Here is a 24,538-nt window from a genome sequence, read left to right as displayed (position 1 = left end):
GCATGCTGACTTGGTGGGTATAACCATTCAGGGCATCAGATTTGCCTAATTTGGGACATTTCAGGGGTGTGTACTATAACAGCCTTTACAAATTCAAATTTGATAGAGAAAATTACTTGACGTTTATTCCAGCTCTGACACCTTTCGACTGTAGTAATGCAAATAAAAGGCCTAGGGCAGCATTGTAATTGGCCTGCAACAGTTTAAAGCAGATGACAGTTTGTCAGTTTGTTGGGGTTTGTCTGTTTTGGGGTTGAAAGTTGCTACTAGTAGAGGGTTTGGACATAAAATGTTGTTCTGGTTTCACGTAAAGGACCATAATATCACAAAGTTCCCAGTTGATCATACACCAGCAAAAAACATATACAATGTCTGGAGCCAGGCCAGAAACACTTTCTAAATGGAGATCTGGCATTCCTAGAGAGACAAGGCCAACATGGATGCTAGTTTTTGTGTTGCACATATCTTTACGGTCACTGCCTTTTTGGGTACACAGGCAAGAAATTGATTACTGTACTAGCAGTTCACGTGTAAGGCTAACACTGCCCTCAAAACTGGTTCATATTAGATTGATCATATTGGTACCATGTGCACAGGACATATATATGTATTGCAACGAGCAATTCAGTGTGTATGTGGGGTATGTTTCATGCATTCAATGGAATCAGGTTACAGTTACCTGTTTGACTACCTTTACATTCAATGTATTTTCAGCCATTGATTGAAAGGAAACAGATCAACACAAGGCTGACAACAGTATATTGACATAGCTCTGGTTTGAGTTTGTACAAATTAAAATAGAAGCATTGTTGTGGTACTGCAGGCCATCTATACATTTTAAGATGCTCAGTTGGCTCCTTGCAGGTGTCCCTAAAACTGGGAAGGTCTATCAATGTGAGCTGTCCTGGGCATATTGCTGTCATTACTTGATATGTCAGAGTCTTATGATGATTTGACCTTATTACCTCTGGGAAGGAGATTCTGTATGACAGTGTCTGTTTGTATGCAGTGATATCTGAAGGTCCTTTGGATGGATTTGTTTTAATTCTGACAATTCTACCATTCAGATCCTGATGATGCATGGTAATTTGGGTCGACATAGTGTAGGGAATGTAGGTTGTTGTTGATGTTTCCCTGAAGTTCAGGTTGTTGCGGATGGTTTGAGAGCCGAGAGAACGTTAAAATACGCCGACAGACGGACAAAAAAAAACACACACGTCCAGCCAGTTTGGAATCCTTAACTCAACCCAACTTTATTCAAGTGTGCGAACGCGTTCAAATACCTCTTCTGAAATGGTTGTTATCTTAGTTAGAATGTTCTTTACTACCCAGACTTGTGACTACTGTGACTTGTCGCTTCCTACAATAGCAGTATTTTAAAGTGATGTAAAATTGTACAGACACCCCCATCTTCAAGGATGTGTGGTTGAGAAATAAAACAACCCTCCAAGTAGACATTAGATTGCTACCTTGGTTTCTATCTAGTGCTATGATAAACAAGTACAACCAAGACATGATTAGAAACAGGTTTTTAAGAAATTGTAATTCCTGGTAAAAGGGGTAACATCTTACTTAGCCCACATGACAAGCATTATGATTACATGTTTGTGCTTTTCAGAGGTTTCAGCAGTACAGTCTCCTGTTGTGTAATTTTTATTATTGATTAATCATTATCATTAATCATGTATTTGTGTCTTATCAGATTATCTCTATTCCACACAATATTATCTTTGTTAACATGGAGAGCCCATTGTAATAATGATAATATCCTATATTCAGTTGGTCAGTGGTGTTGACAACACAATAAATGAATTAAAGATAGATAGATGAATCGAGATATGATGTCACAATAGCAATGTGATTTATCTTAAATCAAATAAATGTAGTGTAGCTGTATGTTAAGACTTAGCCATAATATAACTTTTGCATAGATACAGGGGTTGAACCCCTAATATTATTTTTTCTATTACAAAATACAGCACCTTAGTACATAACACTGCAATGAAACTATGTTTTTCATGTGCATAATGATGAAAGCTACAAACTCATGGTTGCGCAAATTGATATCTGCTAATGATCTGTAGTTATTAAGAATCAATTTTTTTTAATTAGATGAAAACAAACATTTTCTAATTACTACAAATTATTAGTAGATATCAATAGTAGGTATCATAGAAAAAAATATTAGGGGCAATAAAAATGATGACGTCATCAATTTGGCCCCCCAAAAAATCAGATTTAGAATTTTTTCATTCCCATCCATCAATATTCGTCACGGCTCAATTCTTTCTTAATTCATTAATGAGAAAACAATGGAAGGTCAAAATGACAATTTAGCCAACCGAAATACCTTACCGGTAAGTCTTACCTGTAATGTCACAGCAAATAAGCTTAGGGTTTTGTCCCTGAATCAGTAGGTCCCTTTCTGGGCAGCCAATCTAGATTGGGACATCTACGTCATTGTAGAGATGTCACTGTCCAAGAGGACATGATTACGTATCTAATATCTGTGAAGATGACATTACTCATGCGGGGCAATCTGTGAAGGTGATATTACGCACGCAGGGCAGTTTCCACTTTTGTCAAGTTGTATTGAGCAAGCTTACTACTATACTAGTATTGAAATTTGGTATACATGTATGTTATCCAAGTTTTTTTACCTAATGGCATATTTATAAATTATGCAAGTACCTCTTCAAAATTTACTACCTGTTCACATACTGTAGTTAGCAGCTATATGCACATAAAGTTACAAATTGTAGTCTACTTAGAGGTCATAACTTGTAATGGAAAACCTGACCTACTAGCAGGTACCTTATTTGTTACATCAGACTCCGACTGCAGGATCATCGTTATCTCTATTTCTGATGGCTTTCATCAGCAACTACCAGTAATAGCAGTTTAGAGTGAAAGGCAGCAGTGTAAATATTCCCTCAACGCAGCGTTCCCGCCAGGCATACGTCTTTACGTCTTTGGACGCATTTTTTTCTGGAAAGACGCACTCGGCTCAGCTGAATGCGTCCATAAAGAAGTCTGAAAGAAAGGCTGACCTGTACCACCAGTGTACAAAATGTATCTGGAATCTTTTTAAAAATCTGTCTTTATACGAAGGAATCCTACCTTTACAATTTATACTTCAAATTCTTCACTTTCCGGTCATCCTAGTAGTCTGGGCATGGGGCGGACGGGGTACGTTTTACAACTAGCGGACCCACGTGCGACACACCCAGCCACGCGCCAGTCTGAGCCGTCCGTTGCGCAACTTGCCCGTGAAATACGTCTGACAGTCAGCATTCTTTAACACTCGAAGAAATCTTATATTAACATGATACTTACTTGTCCTCAGTTTCACGTATTTGTTAAAGATTTGTGGGTAATACTAGTATTGAACAAATAAACTGCTCTGCGCGAGTGCTGCACATCTCAACAAAAGTTCTCACGCTGTGGGCAGTTGATTGGCAGTCGGTATCTTTGACAACAGGCCGCTAGCGCCAAGCAGTCTAGATTGGCCACCAGGTCCAAATCCAATCATCTTAATAACCAATCAGCGTTTGATAAATGTAATGTTACACTCTGTCATTGGTCACCGGAAAAAAAAAAAGTTACCGAGTATTAGCGCACGTGACGTTGGTAGCCGCCCGTGTCGTCTGGCAACTTGAGTTTCTTCCCTAGCTGCTAACAATTTACTATTAAAGTTTCCCCATTTATCCAAGCTAAAAATAAAACGGTCCTCGGTAAATAAGTGAAGAATCCAAAACTATACACTTTATTTCTTATTTTCAAAATTTCTTTTGTTTCAAAAAGACAAAATTTGCGGCAGAAAAGGGGCCGCAATATTATTGTCAAGCGTCGATCGAGTCGGCTGTGCACTCCGTGGCACATGGTGCGGCACGCCCCCCTCCCCAGACGGACCGTCGATCGCAGCGCCCAGCACGTTGGGACGTCTTTCTGGCAACTGCTTCAAGGCTACACCGGCACTGCTCACTGCCAAAGAGGCATCAGATCGTCCTCCTCGAGTAATGTATAACGTTCTTGATCTATTTAAAAAGAAATCCAGCCAAAGATTTCACGCCGAAAACGGGGTTACCTGAGGTCGCAGGAAACAAACGCACGCTCGTGGAAAATGACTGCAAGGCCTTGTAAAACCCCACCGATTCGAAAAATTTGACTAAAATCATCGGGCAAAATAGAAAAAAAACACAAAGTGTAATGGCGCCATTATTTTATCGTCTCGGAAAAAATTTTGATGCGGGAGGGTGCAACATCGATCGCACGAGGTAACGTCAGCCTTATTTATTCAATGACGGAAAAAAATTGGCAGCATTTTTCCACGGGTTGACGAACAGGCTAGAGCCCTGTTTCGAAGCATAAAAAATCCAAAATTTTCATATAGATATGTCTGGACAAATAGTACCCGGGCCAGATCACGGAAGGCTGATTCCCTGTGCTTATAGTTTTTTTTAATATAACGTATTTTGATGAAGAGGGTGGTCGTCGATAACTGAAAATAGGAGTAAAAGAGGCAACCGACATCCAATCTCAAGTGCATGATTATCCTCTCAAACTGCAGGAAATTGTGTTCTAGAGGGTTTGAAAATCCAAATTTTCCCGGGGGAGCATGCCCCCGGACCCCCCTACAATGCGAGCGCCTGCGGCGCTCGTCTCGCGCCTCCGGCGCTCATTAACCCCCTCCCAAATATTTGGACGCATACTTTCAAGAACCTGGCGGGAACGCTGCCTCAACGGCATAAGTACATTGCATTGGGTTTTATATCTGGTAGCCATGACTAGAAGCTGGATACCAGCTGTTCGGGAAATAAAATCAATTATTGATAATTGTGTTACTGTGTTGGTTGAATGGTTTGAATGGAAACCACAAATTAGCAAGTAATTGATTGGTGATATCAAACTGCTGGGTGTCAAGTTGATATTTAACTTGCATAGATTTGGCAAGATACCATGAAGATACCATGTCTGTAAATGAAGATATGCCATATTGGTACTGTCTCTCTCAATCTGTGCTATAGATTATACATCAAATATGTTTCTTTTGTAGATTTGGTGGATGTTATATGCAATTATCACATGTTAGGCTTCCTTTTGTAAAGAAATCCTCAAGATTACAGTATAATATAAAAGGCTGTCCTAAACATGCTTTTGTTTGTATGTAAGCGATTGTTAAACAATATAGCAGGGATATACAAAAGGTTCTAACAAGTGTGTCTGTGATATTCATTTTGGTGATTCGGTGAAAGTATCATGATCACAATATCGTATAGGTGTATTGACGACTAGAATGTCCGGTCTATATTAGTGGTTTAGCTTAGTCATATTGTGGAGGTTGAGTTATAAATAATGCAAAATATCTTCATGCAGTCACAGGCGTGACATGTGAAATTAGACAGTGTTTTGTCACCCACTTGAAACCAAAACAAATACACCTATCTACAATGGCATATTGGATAGATGTCATCCCATTGATTCTTGATGTTGAAAGGCCACATGGTTGATTTGTATGTTGTCCTCAAAGTAATCCATTATCTAGGCATTGCAAGTGAGGTGTGGAAGAATGATAACTGTACTAAAGAGTACATACTAGTACAACAGTCCTGTGACAGATTGTTGGTGTAGTTCCTGTCATTATGCGAGGGTAGCAGATGGATAGGTTTGCCCTTCGCCTCTCCCCGCTAAGCGGATGTAGGATGAAAAGTCTTCACCATCAGGCCAACAATTTGCATAGCAGGCTTTATGATGGGTAGTGACGTGCGCGGTGCTCTCCTGGGGCCAGTGCGCAGTTCAGGTAACTGACTTCCATCAAGGAAAGCCGACATTTCCTGCACCATGGAGCAGTATCGGTATGCAGACACAGCCAAGAGGTAAGGGAAGATTCTGCTGCTACTGTTTATTCTACCAGGGCAGAAATTTCAGCAACCTTACAAAGGATTGGAAATGGTAACATGTCCAAATGTTTTAGACATTACATAAGCAGCCACAGTAGTACGTTATCAGATTTGGCTATAGCTATGCTGATTGCGTGTTCATCATGGCATTTACTGTCATGCTTCCTGGCACAATTCTTTGTAGTTTTTACTTGTGATAATGGTTTGTAAGCACTCATGTCTGCTTTGCCAGAGTACCATCCTTACTAGGTATCTCTGATGATATTGCAGACTAGTGATATTGAGCAAGTAATATCGACCCATTTACACTATTGTATGTACCATCCAAACAAATAGCCTGGGTGTAGTATTTGGTAATCATTATCTGTATATGTTTACACATGCACATACAGTACAGTGTTAGTGCTGTTGTGATATTATATGTGAAGATGCAGTTGACTTTTCTAGGCTGCTAACACACATATACCAAGGTTTTGCCTCATGTCATGTGTAGACCTTCTGGGTGGCTGGTGTTTTTCTATGTTCTTATGTGGCCAAACATAATTGGTACTCTAAGGAATGCTACAATCGAATGAACAGTGTAACAAGAAAAAGAAAAAAAAAAACATCATTCTGGAGAGGCTCTGCAATCGAGGCTAACCTAGGGTATACTTGTAATAATTTTAATATGCAATTTGTATATATATTGCCGCTCATGAATCTCTTAACTTGTTTATTGTGATTTTCATTACCGGTAATGCCTTATGAATAATGATGTAATGAAGAAATATACCAGCACTGTAAATGTAGGTGTAGGTGTTGAAAATTATCATGAATATTTTAGTCACTGTCATTTTGAAATACCACTGACAGGTTATATAGGTCAGACCAGACGGAATATTCTTTTGAGTGTCAGTAGCACGCTAGGGCAGGGAGGCATCGTCTGGACAAAGGATTTCAGCTGAGGCAGTTGTGAAGTAGCTGGAAGCAATAGCTGCTTCCAAACAAGTAAAAAGGGAAGAGCTAGACATTGGGAATAAGAGATCTCCATTGTGAAATTTTGATTTGATGTACAGTACACTGGTGTACCATGAATGGTCAGAATGTTCTGTATCCATTTTTCATGTTTATCAGTTTCATATTTCCCTCTTAATCCTGTTGGAGGCAAGGTTAGAATGTTGAAATACATGTGCAATATACTAGTAAGTATTTGGCAATAATTCAATGGATACTTATCACTTCTGAAGATTTTGAAATCTTAGTGTAATGAATAATGTGCCTGCTCTCTTGGCCAGCCAACATTGATGTCTTTGTACTGTTACTTTTTCGGTCTTCTGATGCTGCACCTGGTTATTCTTATCCTGCACTTGATTACATATGTGAAAAAAAAACTAATTTGGGACTTCTTTTTTTTGTCTAGGGTTCTAGTGCATTAAATTTCATGTGAAGTACTTTTTTTTCCAAATTGAATCAATCATTTCAATGGCAAATGAAAATTGCTGTCAGCTGCTATGTGTGTAAGTTACTTTTTTAGTCTTCAGCTAGAAGTTTATGTTTTTGTTACCATATGTTTGTATGTACGTTGTACATGTAAATTTGTGCATAGCTCCAGTCACGCATCTATGGATGGTCATGTATATGAAATTTGGTTTGTGAATAAGTCTTGTGTGGTACCTTTATGACTACAATAGCACTGTTTGCTTTCAGATGACCTCCAGCCCAAATTAACTTTAGGGACAAGTCAGTGATCCTATGTGACCTCCAGCTCTCTGATTTCTGTGCCTATATTTACTCAGCCTGAAAAGTGTTAGCTGTAGTCTGACTTGACCTGCTTTGGTATTTGGGGACCTCAAAAGGACATGGCCCCCAAAAGGCCACTATAAATTGAAGTAGTGGAGTCTTGAAACTGACATCTAGACAGTCAGAGGCGTACTATGAATTATTACTTTTTTGCCACCCACATATGCTCAAGTGAGGGTTTCCAGTAGTTCTCCTATAGAACACTAGGGGGAGTTGTTGAATAGTTCTATCATGATCACTAACTGCTGTTTTTATAACCTTGGTTTTAGAACAAAGTATCATATAATATTGTACAATGTATAATAATTATATTCTGGTATCAGCAAAAAGCATTCGCATTTCAGCCATACATGGGTTTAGAAATAAGTTGTGGTATTTTATGTATGTCCTCATAGAAGTGCTGAATATTTTCCAAATCAGTTGTATGTTGTCATGGAAGCCTTGTGAGTCATCATCAGCATTCAGACTTCATATTCCTCAGCTTAACATTATGATTTACAAAAGTTAGATAAAATACTTGTGCTATTGTTTGATCATGTAGAAAATGAAAACTGTAAGTGATACCCCTGCAGATAAGTGGTATGCCCTGCTGTCAGCCAATGACCCTATTTAGAATACTGATGGTGTTATGTTTCAGTATGGCTGCTCATTGGTTGGTAGAGGTTAGGTGGCATGATGTGACTGTATGGATGAGTAGTTTCTGCTCCTGTTATGCAAATTTTGGGTGATACTACTCAGTATACAGTTGGGATAGGTCTAGAATCTAATCAGATTATGAGCTTATAAAGAAGTGATAATGTCTATAGATGCACGACTTGACCTATATCATAATAATATTCTCAATGCTTCTATTTATGTATCCTTGAACATCTAAGATGTCATGAATTTGAGAGAGTTACGATTGTTTCCAGGTTTGTCTTCCCCCTGATTTTGAATGGGCAAAACTGATATTGCACATTTACTTACCCCGACACCACAGTGTATTTCCATGAAGTGCCTTCTTCCTAAACCAAGTGCCAAGCTATGTTGAAATCTTGTCAATCACAGAAAACATGCTTTGACAAAGTTCATGAGTGATTTTTGTGATGAAGGAGAGAGTCGTGATGTGGTTAAAGAAGAGGAGGGTCCGCCGGTTAAGAGGTGTGAGGTATGGATACACCAGTAACTTGGATTGTCAGAATTATGATGCCATACAATGTACCAGGTCACAACATACCTTCCTGTGTTAAACCTACAAACATTGGGGGGAAATAGAAATTGTAGTTCCTTATATGCTCTTTTGAATCCACTTTTTTTCAGGTTGAAATATCCTATGGTTATTCTTTTAATAGTTTTATGTTTCCCCACATTGACTGATTTTAACATGTCAATCTAAATTTCAACTTGGTCAAGTTGGTGTGTTATTTTTTCTGTGGCACTTCCTTATTGTAGCATTAGCACATACAGTCTGACACGAAAGAGGTCCCCAGCCTTACTAGCCAGCAGGCATCACAGGGTTTTGACTTAAACTGTCCTGTTTTGATTTGTTGTTGTTTATCATCTGTATCATGTAGACTTTTTCCACTTCCTTGTTGACCAAGCATGGATACACATCAGGTAGCTGGGACAAAACAATTTCCTTGGCGCCACTCTAACTATCAAATATCTTATATGCAACTACTGTACTCTAATATAGCATGATTTTAGGGTAATTTGATTGTCAATGAGTCAAAATTCTTAAGACCTGTAATACAGAGAGAAACATGCGGTGCCCTATAGAAAACAGGTACAGTAATCTGGTTAAATGTGTTATGGCTCTCCATACATCTGTGGTCACTGTCAGAACAAAATGTTATAGAATAAAAATACAAGCATGTATCAATGTGCTGCACTTCATCATTTTGATTTGTAAACTATAACATTTCCTTTTCTTTCTTTCCTGCTATCCATGACAATCTGTTGTGATGATAACGTTACAAGATATGGCTTCTACGTCTCTCTTTAAGTAATCTACTCCCATGACTCCACAAGTTTTAAAACTCTACATATCATCATTTTGAAAATTAGATGTTGTGTACATTTTATTTGTTTATTGTGTGTCAAGCTATTCAAAACCAATTTGAAGTACAGTATTCCTTGTACCAGTATGGAACAATCATAAGATGTGTGTTTGATATACATGTACCCAAGGAGGTTATGTGATATAACCTCCTTGATGTACCTATTTGTTTGCCTGTTCTTTGCACTTGTTCCATTTAAAAGTTATAATAGCGACGAAAGTGTCATACTTCGTCCTCAGCCTTGAGTCGTCTGCTTTAAAGCATAGCAGTAAACCAGAGTCCAGATGGACAAAGCCTGTTTGTCTTTGTGTAGGATTTTAAAAAAAAAATCGAAGGCAAGGAACAGAAAGTTGATTACAATTTATTTGCCTTTTATTGTTTCCTTAGTGCTAGAGCTATCATGAGTTCCTCTCCTGTGAGTCACCTATGCTACCATGTGAAATGATTTTTAAACTGAACTGGAAGACGAAAAGCATCCAGAAAACTGTATTGCTTTCTAGTAAATCCTACTTCAAGGCTCGAAATTCATTTTTGGGATTAGGTGCACTGGTGCACCCAGCTTTAAAAATTGGGTGCACCAAAAAATTTTTGGGTGCACCACTTAAATTCAAATAATAACCTAATAATAAAACTTAGTTACAATTATCAAATTCTTAAACACGTACCATGACAGACATTTTCATTATCCTTCTAACACTTAGATGTCAAGAATAGGATGATATGATGTATACTAGTATACTTTGATATCTTTACATATATAAACGCAAGAAAATATAATTGGGTGCACAGCTCCAATTTTGGGTGCACCTGGGTGCACATGCACCCATTATTTCGAGCCCTGTACTTACTAGGTGTCATGGTTCATCAGGTGTTGTTTCTTTGTTATGTACCAGAATCAGCCCTCATTTGCTATAGAATTGTTGTCAGCTTTTATTTTTAAAAAATGGAGATAAGGTAGCTCTTGATGAAGAAGTTGATCATCTCCGGCAACCAATTCTTTTATAAGCCTTGCCAAGAAAAATGGCACAGGCTCTGCTAATTAGCAAATGACACTTGTCCTAGGTTCTAACAACTGAAGACTGTGATCTGTTCTCTTTATGCACATTATGGAGCGCACTCCCCCCTCCAAAGATTCAAAGATGGTCAAAAGAAGAGACCTTCACTATTTCATTTTCAGGTGTCTAAAATGTGAAACTGAATCTACAAGTTACCATGGTGACTGAGCCAAGGTGATCCTTTCTTGGCACCATTAAAAGATCATCCTGTCTTAATCTCCATGGTTCCCTTGTATGCCGGGATTATACCATTCCATCCAGACTCATGGGGAAGCTAGCTGTGGGACTGCATTATGGAAGTTTGGCTCATTCACAAAGTCATGAGTTTTGAGTCATCACATGGATTTTGATATTCCTACCAGAATTTACGAGGTAACTGAGGAAGAAATGTACATTGTAATACACGTAGAATGACAACAGAATGACACACCATATATCTTTATATGCTTAAATATAGCTAAAATTTTATAGGGAAGTTGAAGTAATAAAGGCAACATACATTTTCCATGAGGACAGTCATGAAAAACAAAAGTAATACAGTTGTGTTGACCAATTAAAGATAACTTCTGATAAAGTTGAGTAGCTTTGCAAACCCGTGTTCCAACTTTTGACAGAAGGTATTTTTTAAAAATTCATAGGATGTTATTTACATCACCCCATTTTATCTGAAGAGAACAAGGGAAACAGTAAGTCAGCTGTTTCCTCCCATTATGACCTTCCATGGTCAGAACATACGGTGGAAACATTTGATACTGGTCACTACATGCTGCATGCCGAGCTTGGGCGGTTGAACTTGAAATGCAAAAGGTAATATTTATCATGTGGAGTGAATAGAGGAGGGGCATTATATCTTTGTATATCGTATTGTTGATAGCTACCACAGCTATAGATGTCAAGTTTGTACCTTTTTAGGCACACAGGATGTTTGACAACTGTCCTTTTTACCCTTACCCTAACGTGATAAAGAAACAGAATCTAAAATTGGCCTGTATCTTATTGCTCTTGCTGTAGACAGTGCATCTTATTGTGCCTCTGATACCCAGTATTGATTTTTGTCAATGGACTGCTGAGTGCTTTTCTGGAGTGCATTAATAATTAAGAAGTCTGTCCTGCATTATTGTGACATCCACATGTGCCCTGCCATTCTCGCTGACATTGCAAATCTGGCCCAGTGTCTGTTGTAAATGGTCACAAGCACTTGTTGATGGTAAAACCATCACAGTGTTGTAGAGTGTCGTGGGGAAAAGATTTCAACTGAACTTATCTTGGCTTTTCATATCCCATCTTCAAATCATAAATATTTCTTGATATAATTGATAGGTTTTGTTCCCATATCATGTTGTGAAAATGTATGTTGTTCTTTTCTTCTGGGAAACACGATTATGTCTTGTTGATTGAATTGTTCAAAGTGTCTGTGAATTTTCATTTCTGGTCATAGGATTTGTTCAATCCAGAAATGAAACTGCTTGGAAAATATTATTTGGGGCTGATGTGTTCAATTATGTAAGAGCAACTCTGAGCATTTCTGCATATGTAGGCAAATGTGAATCATTGTGCAAGATGCACTATTACTTCCACTAGCCTGGTTATAAATTTGCAACCTCTTTACAATAATTGATAAATTGGGTCGGAAGAGTCCATTTTACATGGAGAGACCAAGTCAGTGTTTTCAATTCTAAATTGTGATATAGAATAAAAAGATTTTTTTGTAGGATGTTTGAACATTTTAGCTATGAATAGTTCCTGCAAACTTAAAAGATAATCATTTGCTCTTATACTGATATTATATAGCATTTTTGTGTACAACGTTTGTTTGCCTGGTACAGTCACTCTGTGGAAGGCTACAAGAGTGCCCTTGAATGCGTGGAGATCGATCAATCTCCCCTCATGTTTTAGTCTGGCTGGCCGCCAGTATTAACAGGATTGTGTTAGGTTTGCTAACATGGCTGCCAGGAGGATGGAGAGAGATGGGGAGGTGTAACACAGGTGAGGGGACCCCGTGGGAAGTATTTTCTCTCATACAACGTCGGGAAATGGTGCTTGAATCCACCTGGAATCCAGAGGAAGGAGTAGGTGTTTCATTCTGATTGGGATAGTGTGATGTGTGCAAATGTATGGGTCATTTAGTAGGGCTAAACAGATTCCATCAGTCGTGCAAGCACAAGAAGACATGTAACTGTTTTGAATGTGTTAATCGTGTAATCCAGGAGAGCCTTTGGCTTGAGCTCATACATAAGCTAGGGTAGGGATTTTTCATAACAATATAAACTGGACTTCTAATATTGCACATGGGATTTTGTGTTGGCTCTTATTTCCCTTGTATAAGGTATACATATAATATAAATTGTTATAAATGTGTGTCCTACCTGACCGGTATTTTCCATAACACTAACAGTGCTATGTTTCATATTGACTGATTTACCCTGTAATTTTGCTCTTTAGTATTCCTTCTAAGCTTAAAGCTATACTGTACTCCAGGGGAGAGTGTTCCAGTTCTGCTCGTAATATTTTTCTGAATCTCAAAATGTAATTGTGTCGACCACTTGACATTGAACTTGGACAAGGGAGCAGTTGCATTATAAAGTAGTAACCCCCCGAGTACCCTCCAATTACATTACAGCCAAGTGTAACACATTATAATGTGAACAACCATTGGACAAACTTCAACTTGGCAGCTCTTAAGAAATATTTGGTTGAGCTTGAAAATCACTTTTGCAATGTGTGTCTGGATACTTGTTTGACAACTTGTAGCCTTAGTAGCTTTATGGCCCATTTGCTTTTGGTAAAAAATGGGCTTTGATCTTTGTCAATCATCCCATTGAAACCCACTCTTAAGAAATCGAGGTCCGATCTTAAAAACAATGCTTGCAGCATGTGTGCGAATAGTTGTTCATCATTTTCCATTCTTAGCAACCTAATTCTACTATTTATTTGACCTCAAAATTCACCTGGAACTTTAGTAATTATCCCATAGGAACCAATAGTTAATGGCATTATTCCCATCATGCATCACACCCAATGGGTCTGCATGAAGGGGCAATACCCAGTTACTGGATTATAGATGGTCCCTTAATTTGTTCATCTGTGATTAATTGTTACACATTTAGTTGATTTTGTGTACATAAAGATGTGGTCTTTTAGAAAATAACACTCTCCTCTGGAGTACAGTATGGCTTAATGGCTAAGTAGGAGATTATCAACAAACTTTCATTATTATATTCAATATTTACATGAAAAGTCAGAATAGTGCTTGGAAACAAAATCTTCATCAAGCAGACGGCTGTCAATTCATAAGCATTTTTTTCATGTTTTTCAGGTGATTATGCTTTGATTAGTTTAGATGTTTCTTTAGTATTCTAAAACATAGTAAGTGCACAATGTATTGGGTTTATGCATTCAGTGTGAAAATATTTATGATGTTTTCAACTACTTGTAGTTGTATGGCATGTTTTCTCCAGATGTTCTACAATGCCCACTTTCTGGTTGAATAAGATACAGGTTCTGGCAAGATTATGAAATGGCCAAAAGTGATGTTTGAGAGACAAACTTACTAGCAAATATAATATTCTAAATGTTTTGGCAATCCTTGGAGACAACATCCTTAAAAGTAAGTTCAATGTTGAAACTTTTGATAGAGGGTAAAATCAAAGATATAAATTTCATGACTAAGTAGGGCAGTTCACTGTTGTTTTTGCAGAAAGGTGAATTTCATAACATTAAGAAGGTCTCTAGTCTACATTCTACATAACTCTAAGGTACATTTAGTTGTGATTCCTGGTATTCAAAAGGTGGTATGACAGCCCCACGCACCTACAGACATCCCTGGTGTTGATAAATCATCTTAGCCCTAAACCACTGCCTCTACTGCGGTGTGAATTATTAATAAGGTGGCTTTGGTGCAAACCATATATTTTGTAGACAAGACCTACTTTTAAAACTGTATCTGATACCACTGCGTGCACTTTTGATAAGCCCCTTGGATATGAATGACAGCCTGTCGCCACAGCTTGAAGAGTGCCATGTATGATATAACTACTCTGGTATCATCATGCCTTTCTTAAGTGGGAGATCTATGGGTGTCATCAGTGGTGGCTGCTGGAGGCGTGTCACCATTACTCTCGGGTATCATTCATCTCCCAAGAGACCCATCTCACCAGCACGTTTGTGCTGTAATAACATAGGGGTGCTACAAGGTATAATTTCTTCCAAGTTTACTTTAGGTAGTTATGTAAGTACATGGTATCATGTCCTACCCTTATAGAAAAATGTGCCTACCAATCAGTTTTCATATGTATTTGCATGCTGTAGGAGTAACTGTGAGTTGTTGATTAAACTGATGATATGAGACAGGCAACTCTGAAAATCATATTGTTTCCCTTCAAGGTATTTACTGGAAATATGGAGCTACATGTGTATTTTAATTTTTCAGATTCTGGTAGACTGTATGAGACTATATAATTATCGACTCTGTAACCCTTTGCCAAAATATACGTATCTCCAATTATTTAGATCATGGCTGTAAATATCAGGTTATTCCCATGTTGATTGCCTGAATTATTCTCCAAGGATTCCTTTTGTTTCCATTGTCCAAGCGGTTTCTTTCACCTGTACCATGTACATGTTCGCATATGAATTAGAATCATTTCATATGGTGGAAAGATCAATCTGCAGCAGAAGTCTGGTGACCTTTGCCCTGTCCAGGGAGAACATCAAAACACATAGTCTAGACTGTCTAGGAAACATAGCTAAAAGCCTTTAAAATTTTTTTTTACTTAATAAAATAGCCAAGACCCTTACCTGTAATTTCCAGCTCAAAAATCTATCTATATTCCAGCTATCTGCTTCCATGAGCAACTACTGATTTATCAAGGCAACAACTCCTATAACATATATGCACCCTGACTAGTATCCATCTGGAACACCTTCTTGTGACTTTAAAAGTTTAAAGGGTGCATACACTATCTTAAAGTATGTTGATATTTGAGAGTTAGGTATCAGATCTCAGATACCAGGTCAAAAGGTACTGTTTGATATTTCTGGGGGCTAGGGTAGTTTTGAATTGGTAGTACGTCAGTTTTGTTCATTGGACAAAAATATGACATAAACTGGATACACGGTATACAGATTGTGCTTTCCATGGTGCTAGAACATGTGCTGTTCTTAGATTAAGCCTTCAAATCAAATCAAAGCAGAAATTTTAAATGGAAAATTGTTGTTATTGTGTCACAAATCTTGTGAAAAATAATGCTGGAGGGTTTCTATGTCTTCCCCAATCTTATGCCCAATAAAACATGAAGAACATATGTCTTCCCCTACCATTAATTTTGCATTATTAATGCCTGTACATGGTTAAGTCATTAGTCATGCTGGATGGAAATCCAGACTGGCACATGGCAGGGAATGTTCTGTCTTTAACTTATGTAACATGGCAGTTTTATGTTTGGGACAATATCGTACATAAGGACTTTAAGGTGAAGATTTCCATGTCTTTGTAAATTGTCAGACATTAATGATTAAAAGACATTGTATTTTCTGGTAACTATATCTGTCAGACATAGGCAGTTCATGCTATCTGTGACGTGACTGCTGTGAAGGAAGGATTGTTAGTGTCATGCATGGTAAGATGTTTGTTGTTCAGCAGATCTGATCAGATCTGATCTGTTACTGCAACAGCTCTCTGATTCCTCCATGAATTTCATAAAAAGTGGAAAAGGTTGACACAATTTCTTCAACGGTGACATGTACTTCCATGCTAACAGTGACATGCACTTGTTTATCTCAAAATGAGATGGATATAAAGCCAACATATTTGTGAAATTACCTACTTGCTGAAGTTGTCCTGAGGGAATAGGTACAACTTCTATTCAGCTGATTTTGGGTTCCAGCTAGTCTGTGAACATTATATCAATATATGGTCCTTAGTGATAAGGCAGACAGCCTTTGACATCCCTGGAATTTTCTGAGAAGGGAGCATTAGCTTTTGTTCAGTATCTGATCACTTTATCTTAATGTTTCTCTCCACACTTGCCAAAGTCATGATTGTTACATGGCCAAGATGGAAAAGCAATCAGATACTCCCACTGCTGAGTCAGCAGAGATTCACACAGCCCATTGCCCTTGGGAGTTGAGTTGAGTCATACCCAGCAAAGGGGAAAATGTGGAAAATGCCTTCATTACAATATTGAATATTGTTATATGTAATAATAAATAATGACATGATACGTTCAATAGCTGTGACTGTCTAGCAAGATTTATGGGCATTAGTACCAGTTTAATGAATAATAGCCATTGTGTCTGTATATTTATGTGTCAGTATAGTAATATAGTTTATTATGTTCAATAAAATGTTGGTCAAAAGCTGACTATTGGTAGCTCCTTGGGTAGAAAAAGTTGCAGCTTTTGTCCATATTTATGTAATTATCACAATTTTATGGATAACACAACATATTTACCTATTTCGGTGCTTTCTCGTCATGTTGACCATCTCCGAAGAGAAAAAAAAAATTTTCTGTTTTTTTTTTTTCTGAAATCAGGCGAAAATTAATATGTGCTCTGATGTCATCCATAATATTTACTTGCTGTGACCTTATTTCTGCGTTCAACTTGTGAAAATAGGGCTGGCATCGTATGCATCATCCCAGTCATCACAGCCACTTGTTTAGATGGGAGCTGCCATTTTCTACCATTGCTACTTACAAGCAGCAGGACTCTTTTTCTGCCTTTAGAATTGTTATCACCAGCTCATGTGTTTGATTTTTGGGTCTGTTTGCAAAGTCTATTTTTCCAGATACACCCATTCCTTTGCAACTAGTAATGGCCATATCCTTACAAAATGTGATTTCTTTGATCACAAAATGGATGTGATTTGCCTTTGATATGGCTTGTGCTTGCCTCAATATAGACTTCTTACTTTTTTTTAGGTCATTAAACTCTAAAGGGTGATGGTTATTTATGTGCTTAAGTAGAAATTGTAAAACTAATTCCAGCTATTTGCTTGGTGTCCTCAGGATTTCTGAAAGTCTCCTTGAGAAGAGGTACACATGTATGTAATTGAATCCACTGATCTGACGCCTCCTTAATGGGAAGATTTTGCTTGCTGATGTCATTGTCCTGATCTTTCTGATGTGAAATTTGTAGTGTTTTATGGCTGCCTTTCCCATTTAGCCCCCTGAAGTCAGTGATGGGAATAGGCAGGATTAAATGGAGCGTGGGACATCCTGGCTGCTACTGGATGTGAGAGATTTGTTAATGGGGAACCTGTAGTCTGAGGAGAAGGTTACTCGTTATAAATGTCCTGCCATTCTACCAGTCTAATGTACAAGGTAGGTATGTAAAGTAAGCTGCATAAATGGATCTAAATGCTCCCAGCCCCATCATAAGAATTGATGCTCCAGACTGTATTCGGCAGATTCATAAATGTGTTCTCATGATTTTGTGTTGAACCCTTTGGGGCTATCCCAGTGCCAGCCCGTCAGCAATAATTCCTCAGGCTTCATGAAAATTTCCAATAATCGTACGCTTGAACAATTACTTATGCAGCTCGTGTGGAATTCATCTTCATCTGGTATCCCCTGATTTCCTTTTGTGGACAGAGGCTGCTGTATTTCAGTATGATCAATATGGAAACCAGTTTCCTCTGAAGCTAAAGCTACTCAGTGCTTTTCAGTTCAGTTCCCCATAGTCACAAATGTGCATGTAGTTACTTGAGTGCTTGGTGGGAAATATGCTTGAAGCATCTCCAGAGGGAAATATTTGATGTTCGGGCATGGTGCTACATGTATAGCAGAAATGTATTCTTACAGGTACGTACTGTAATGCCTTGTATTTGATACTTGAAACCCTTGTAACTTTCCATTGTACCTCATTGTTTTTACCTTTGATACCAAAGTGTATGTCTAATTTAGATTCTAGAAATCTATATTCAGAAGCATTTCTATTATATGTCAATCTATTGTATTGATATTCCTTTCCTCACATTGCGTAGCGGCTCTATAGTGATATCACATATAAGGATTCTAATGATGGGGCCCTATAGTCCCTTTTTTTAATATTCTGAAGGTGCTCAAGGTGTTGTGAGGCCATCTTTTGCTCATACACAGATATGGAAGACTCCTTTACATAGGAAAATGGAAGCCTGGGACCTTTAAGAATGCCTGAAATGTTCAGATTATTGAGAGCGCATGATATATTGTCTCCCTATGTTTCTATTCTTTTTTTCCATTGATGAGCTGTGTGCTGCAGACTGCTAATTGATTAGCCAGCTGTAATGGAGAATCCCTTGTGCTAGGGGTTAATTTCTGCATCGCATCAATCTGACATGTTCCAGATCTCACCAGTATGGAACTGTGCATGATCTTGATCATGAAGGACTATGTGCATGAAGAGGCACTGCAGATTGTGTGGATGGGATTCATTGATTTTAGCTGAAATGGAAATAAGACCAACATTGTTAAATATTAAAGCAAAATAAGTCTCACCAGTAGTTTACATTTCCATGATTTATTTGCATTAGTTTGTTTTCCTTTATGTAAACTCGGGATAACTACATGTATACATAGAGGTCCTAGTTAGGTAACATCTTCACCTTGCTCCCCCAGTTTACCAGTGGCCTCATAGAGCAATACTAAATTTATGTATTTTGAGAAGAGAAAAGTATATGAAGGCTTCACTAATACGGATAAAAATTCCCAGATGATTTTGAAACTCCATGCTATTTGTTGCTTTTTTTTTCTCAAATGTCTCTGTACATTGACAGGGCTCGAAATTTATTTTGGGATTAGGTGCACTGGTGCACCCAGCTTAAAGAATTGGGTGCACCAAAAAATGTTTGGGTGCACCACTTAAATTCAAATAATAACCTAAAAATAAAACTTAGTTTGAGAAGAGAAAAGTGGGGGCCAGTATATGAAGGCTTCACTAATACGGATAAAAATTCCCAAATGATTTTGAAACTCCATGCTATTTGTTGCAGTTTTTTTCCTCAAATGTCTCTGTACATTGATAATCAACCATTATTTCGTGAATTCCATTCATTTCCTGTTTTTTTTACGTAATCCCCATCCTTTTTTTTAATGTTAGCCTTTCATAGAGGTGAGGCATCTGAAGCTGAAGTGGGAACAATAACTGCACCATTTTGATATTCTGAACACCCACATGTAATGCAGGTGGTATGGGGAGAATCCATGGTGCAGTGATGATGTCATTACAGTGTATCTTCCCACAAATGTGGGCAGTTGTTAGGGTTCACACAAAGCTCCATGATTTCTGAATATTTACCTCTCAATAAAAGCCCATTGATTAATCAATAGATGCTAATTTGTAAACCCCCTGTGCATGCGGAATGGAGACACAGCGTACATGCCTGTATCCAGGGCTTGTAGTTAATGTATGGTGTGTGGATATCATGCTTATCACTAAATGAATATTGTGTGTAACCCACAACTTCATGTCCAGAAAAGCAGTGTATTTTCACTACTGTTTGCTTACATGTACACTTGTAAGTGCCATATAGCAGGGAAGAGAGTATTGTAGCCTGTTTATAAGAAATTTGAAAGTAAATATCTCAATACCCAATGGCTATTCGATTTCCCAAGATAATGTGTGACTATGGTTTGGGCAACATTATCGGACCTGAAAACACTACAGTTAGATCATGACTAGCAAAGTGTTTCTTTGTTACAGTCCAAATCCTCCTTTTAACCCAAAATCAAGAAATGAATTATTCTTTCAGTCTTCAGATCTACCCAGTTCTTCCATACTAACTTAGTTGACTGGATTCATCTAACAGAAATGGCATTCAGCCTGATATTTGGACATGCCTATTGGTACATGTATTCATGAGTAATGGATCACCACATGTATAGAGTGTAATGCAGCGTGTCTCTGATCATTCTCCAGTTAATATTATCATGATAGAAATATTTCACGATGGTGTGAGTTCTTTCATTCAACCCTAACCTATGGGACCCAAATATTCATGCCAGCCTGTCTTGAAAATGTTCTGTGTCATATAATATTTCATAATGTCTAACAAAATTTATTTATCAATTCATCATATGTGAGGATTTCCTTATTTGTATGTGCATAATCATTATTCTCCAACTGAATGACGAAAATTATCCTAGAAATGAAAGGTTGTGAATATATGATATGGATAATTATATCAATTGTAAACATAGTAATTCACAATTTAGTTGCTTAAGTTGCCATGGATAAATGGGTATCACAACCTGTTTTTTGCCGATGTTTTTATGATATTGTTATCAGTGTCACTAATTTATAAAGAAACCTATCTGCTGTAACAGTGTTACCTTTGTGGATGTGTGACCAGTGTGGCATCTGCTGCCTTATAATGTTGGGATGGACATTAATAGAAAAAAAACGTCTATGTATCATTTTGTTTAATATGAAGTTCCCTTACTTGTCTAGAGTACCATTGATATTTTGACATTTACCTTCTTCTCTCTGTTCCATGATCTGCGTGCTGTGTCCTGTGCTACAACAGTCGACTTGAGTCTCAGCTCACCTCCAGTGAGGAATGCATCACACCTGTACCGGAAGACAGGTAGGTCCTTTGTGTTGCTTTTGAAAGAAGACAATTGTCATTTTTATGCTGTATTGGGCATAATGCATAAGAAATGCATAGTAGAAAAATAAAAATAAAAGTATCTACATGTCCTAGTATATTTGACATTATCTGTATATTGTACAGTTCCTATCTTTATTTTTCCTAATTTTCATCAAGCTAAACTGAAGTAGCCATTTGTGTATTCATTCCACTTTTCTGGAGATACCTTCATGATTGTTTTAACAGTACAAATTGGACTGAGATGGAAGCTCTTGAAATAGCACTATTGGATATTTGGCTTTAGCATAGTATTTCAGCTCCCAAGATACCCCATGCCCAATGCCCTTTTCATGGGATGGCCCAGAGCAGTTAACTGCTTATATCAGCTTATCAGCTTAGGATAGATATAACGGAAGTATGATTTATGTATCATGAATTTTTGTACTTTGGGGACTTTTAGTAAGCTATGGCAGGTAACACACACACACACGCTGTACAAATGAAGGTAGAAGTCAAGAGGCTGGAAAGTCTGCATCTGATATCCCTGTAATAGGGGTATCAGACATCCGTGTTCTAGTATATTAACTTCGAGATACCCAATGTCCAATACCTGTAAGCTTTGCCTTCCTTGCACCGCTGCAGCACTACTTGGAGATGAATGTGCCTGCGGTGAATGCAGATGAGGTGACAAGTTACTGTTGCAATGTTTGGTATCACGATTGCCAATAGACTATTGATTTTGGGGAGTAGTTGCAAGCATCTGAACTGAAGGTATTATCTGATAAGAGTTGACATTTGTATAGACAGTTTACATGCAGCATTGGGTTTAGTATGAATCTTACTGGTGAATAAATTATCAACATGGTGCACAACTGTTACAGCTGATGAGGTGGCCTGCTAAGTTAAATCAGTCTAACTCCTCGGAGTCCTCATGATTCTTAACTGAGTTATTTGTTGAATATTGACATTGGCAAAATGGAATTTATAGCAATCTTTTTTATCCTTCTTAGTACTGTTGAATTAGTTGTACTATTTTCTGTTGAAATCAATCGCAACAATGTTTGTTACTGTGTCCTTACATTGTAGATGTGCGAAAAGCTGTTTGAATGTTTGTTTCTTTCTTCCTGAATGGTATGCACTTAGGGATGTAGATAGACATTTTGATTGGATAGGTAAATGTCTTGATTGACAAGTTTGAAAGATTGAACCTAGTATGATTGACAGAACATTGTTTCAATCAAGCTGCTACAATTTATTTCCTGAAACTAGCATATTTGAAGCAGATCTGACAACTTTAATATGCTGGATAGAAGACAAAATTCTGTGCTTGTGCTTCATGCTTTGTTTTCAACACTTGATAACAAATAAAAGGTCTTGTAGGTAAAAATGCAAGAATTAGATTTACCTGGCCCACTTATCTGTCATGGTCAGCACCTTTTAATCCACAATCCTTTGGAAAAAATGTTGATGCTTGCTAAAATGGAGAGGTCATGCCATAGTACAGATTTAAATGGAGCAGCTTGTTAAGTATTGATTAGAAGGTTCTTCCATTGTGGTTAGCACACTCTCTTTCTATAAAGGGTTATGTGAATGCACCATATGGAACATAGCATTCAGAAAGGATTAGTCACAATATTTTTTCAGAGTATATGTACAGCTGCAGCCAAATAGAACTGATCTGGTGATAAATGCAATAATTTCATCTTCAGCCCCTTCAGCTTATTACTGTGCAAATAGCATTTGGGAAGCCATGGCACCGTGGTAATTACGAAGTACGTCACGTCAGCAAGGCCATCATGCCTCGGAGGCTGGACTGCCGACAGCTCTAAGCCTCTGCATTGTATCTCTGACATTGGCGTGGCGCAATTTGCCTACTTCATTTATCGCCACCTCTATCACCTGGTCCATCCACTGGCTAATGCTTCCAGGAGATTTTATGTGTGACCTGCCATCACTCGGTCCATTTCCAGACTGATGCTTCGAGGTGGCTGTAAGGGAGGATAAGCATGTTATCGAACTAACACCCTGGGTGTTGTCTAAATATGACTGACAGCCATTGCTGTGCTAAGAGGAGGGTTACCAACATTTGTCAGTAACAATAGAGGAGTCGGAACTTCATCCAGTCAAATCAGTAGCAAGAAGTTACAAAATGCCCCTCGGTCGAACCAAGAGAGCTCTCAGCATCCAGGCTTCCTCTTCCAACTCCCTGACGGTAAATCTACTGGCCCTACGCAGGAAGTAAGTATTACGGTAACCTTGTGTTTATTCATGGTTCAAAAACAGGATTTCTTAAGAATTTTGTGTCATTACAATTTCGTATTAGAAATTTTGTAAGCATATCACAAAATAATGTTTATAGCTCAACTGTTACAAAGATACATCATTCTGGGGAAGCCTAGGAAGAAGTTTATTCTTAGCACTGCACAGTTGCTATAGGCACCAAATATTGTTTAAGTGGTTGCCTAATGTGGAAATTAGAGGCAACAGTTCTTGAAGTCGGAAGATTATGAAGGATCTAATCCCCTGCAGCTAAGACACATTGAAGGCTGATGGGTTGAATATGAGAAAAACACAGCCAAGCTCAGGATGTAAATGCACATACGTACACATGTACATGTAGGCGTACATGTAGGAAAAGTTCTATGTTGGCTATTAAATTTTGATAATAAAGTAAGTACTGAAAGGTAAAGCAGGTCAAACTCAAGGCAAATTGCTTGCGACGAAATGGAATGCTTTTTTGCTAGAAGTCCACTGATGCTTGGGTTTGTGTCTTCAGCCAAACACATGGAGTCAACTCTTATCGACATGTTGGGTTCTTAGATGTCCTGAGGTTTAGATACCATACATGTATGTCTATTCTATCCCCATACACAGGACTTCTGGCTTTAAGTCTCTATCTTAATCTTTTAGTTAAAGGATTGGGGGAAATTCAAATTGGGTCTTGAACCTTCGCTGTCTGGATCCATGGAGAGGTGTACAATGTATGTTAAAACAGATTCATCAGCAGTTCTTTAGAGGACAGACAACTGTTCTCGAGCATAATACTACTATAAATGTAACAGTTTACTTTTTGTAACAATAGGTTTTTTCTTACAACGTCTAATGTTCTCTACCTCAAGCTATCATAGCACAGATCCCTCCCCCAGTCAGGGCCAGCTGACAATGTACGCATGATTTATTGTGCCCCTCCCACTAAAC

At 38.1% G+C, this 24,538-nt stretch overlaps 1 protein-coding gene across 1 annotated transcript in view; it reads left to right on the top strand.

Moving 5' to 3' along the window:
- LOC118415446 (protein Aster-B-like) overlaps positions 1–24,538 on the top strand; it is a 61,702-nt gene that overhangs the window by 3,580 nt on the left and 33,584 nt on the right. Inside the window, 1 exon segment of the mRNA XM_035820088.1 lies at positions 21,278–21,337. Coding sequence (XP_035675981.1) covers positions 21,278–21,337 — 60 coding nt within the window.

This window comes from Branchiostoma floridae, chromosome 1 (assembly GCF_000003815.2).
Source record: "Branchiostoma floridae strain S238N-H82 chromosome 1, Bfl_VNyyK, whole genome shotgun sequence".
Taxonomy (NCBI): domain Eukaryota; kingdom Metazoa; phylum Chordata; class Leptocardii; order Amphioxiformes; family Branchiostomatidae; genus Branchiostoma; species Branchiostoma floridae.
This window is presented reverse-complemented; position numbering and strand designations above follow the sequence as displayed.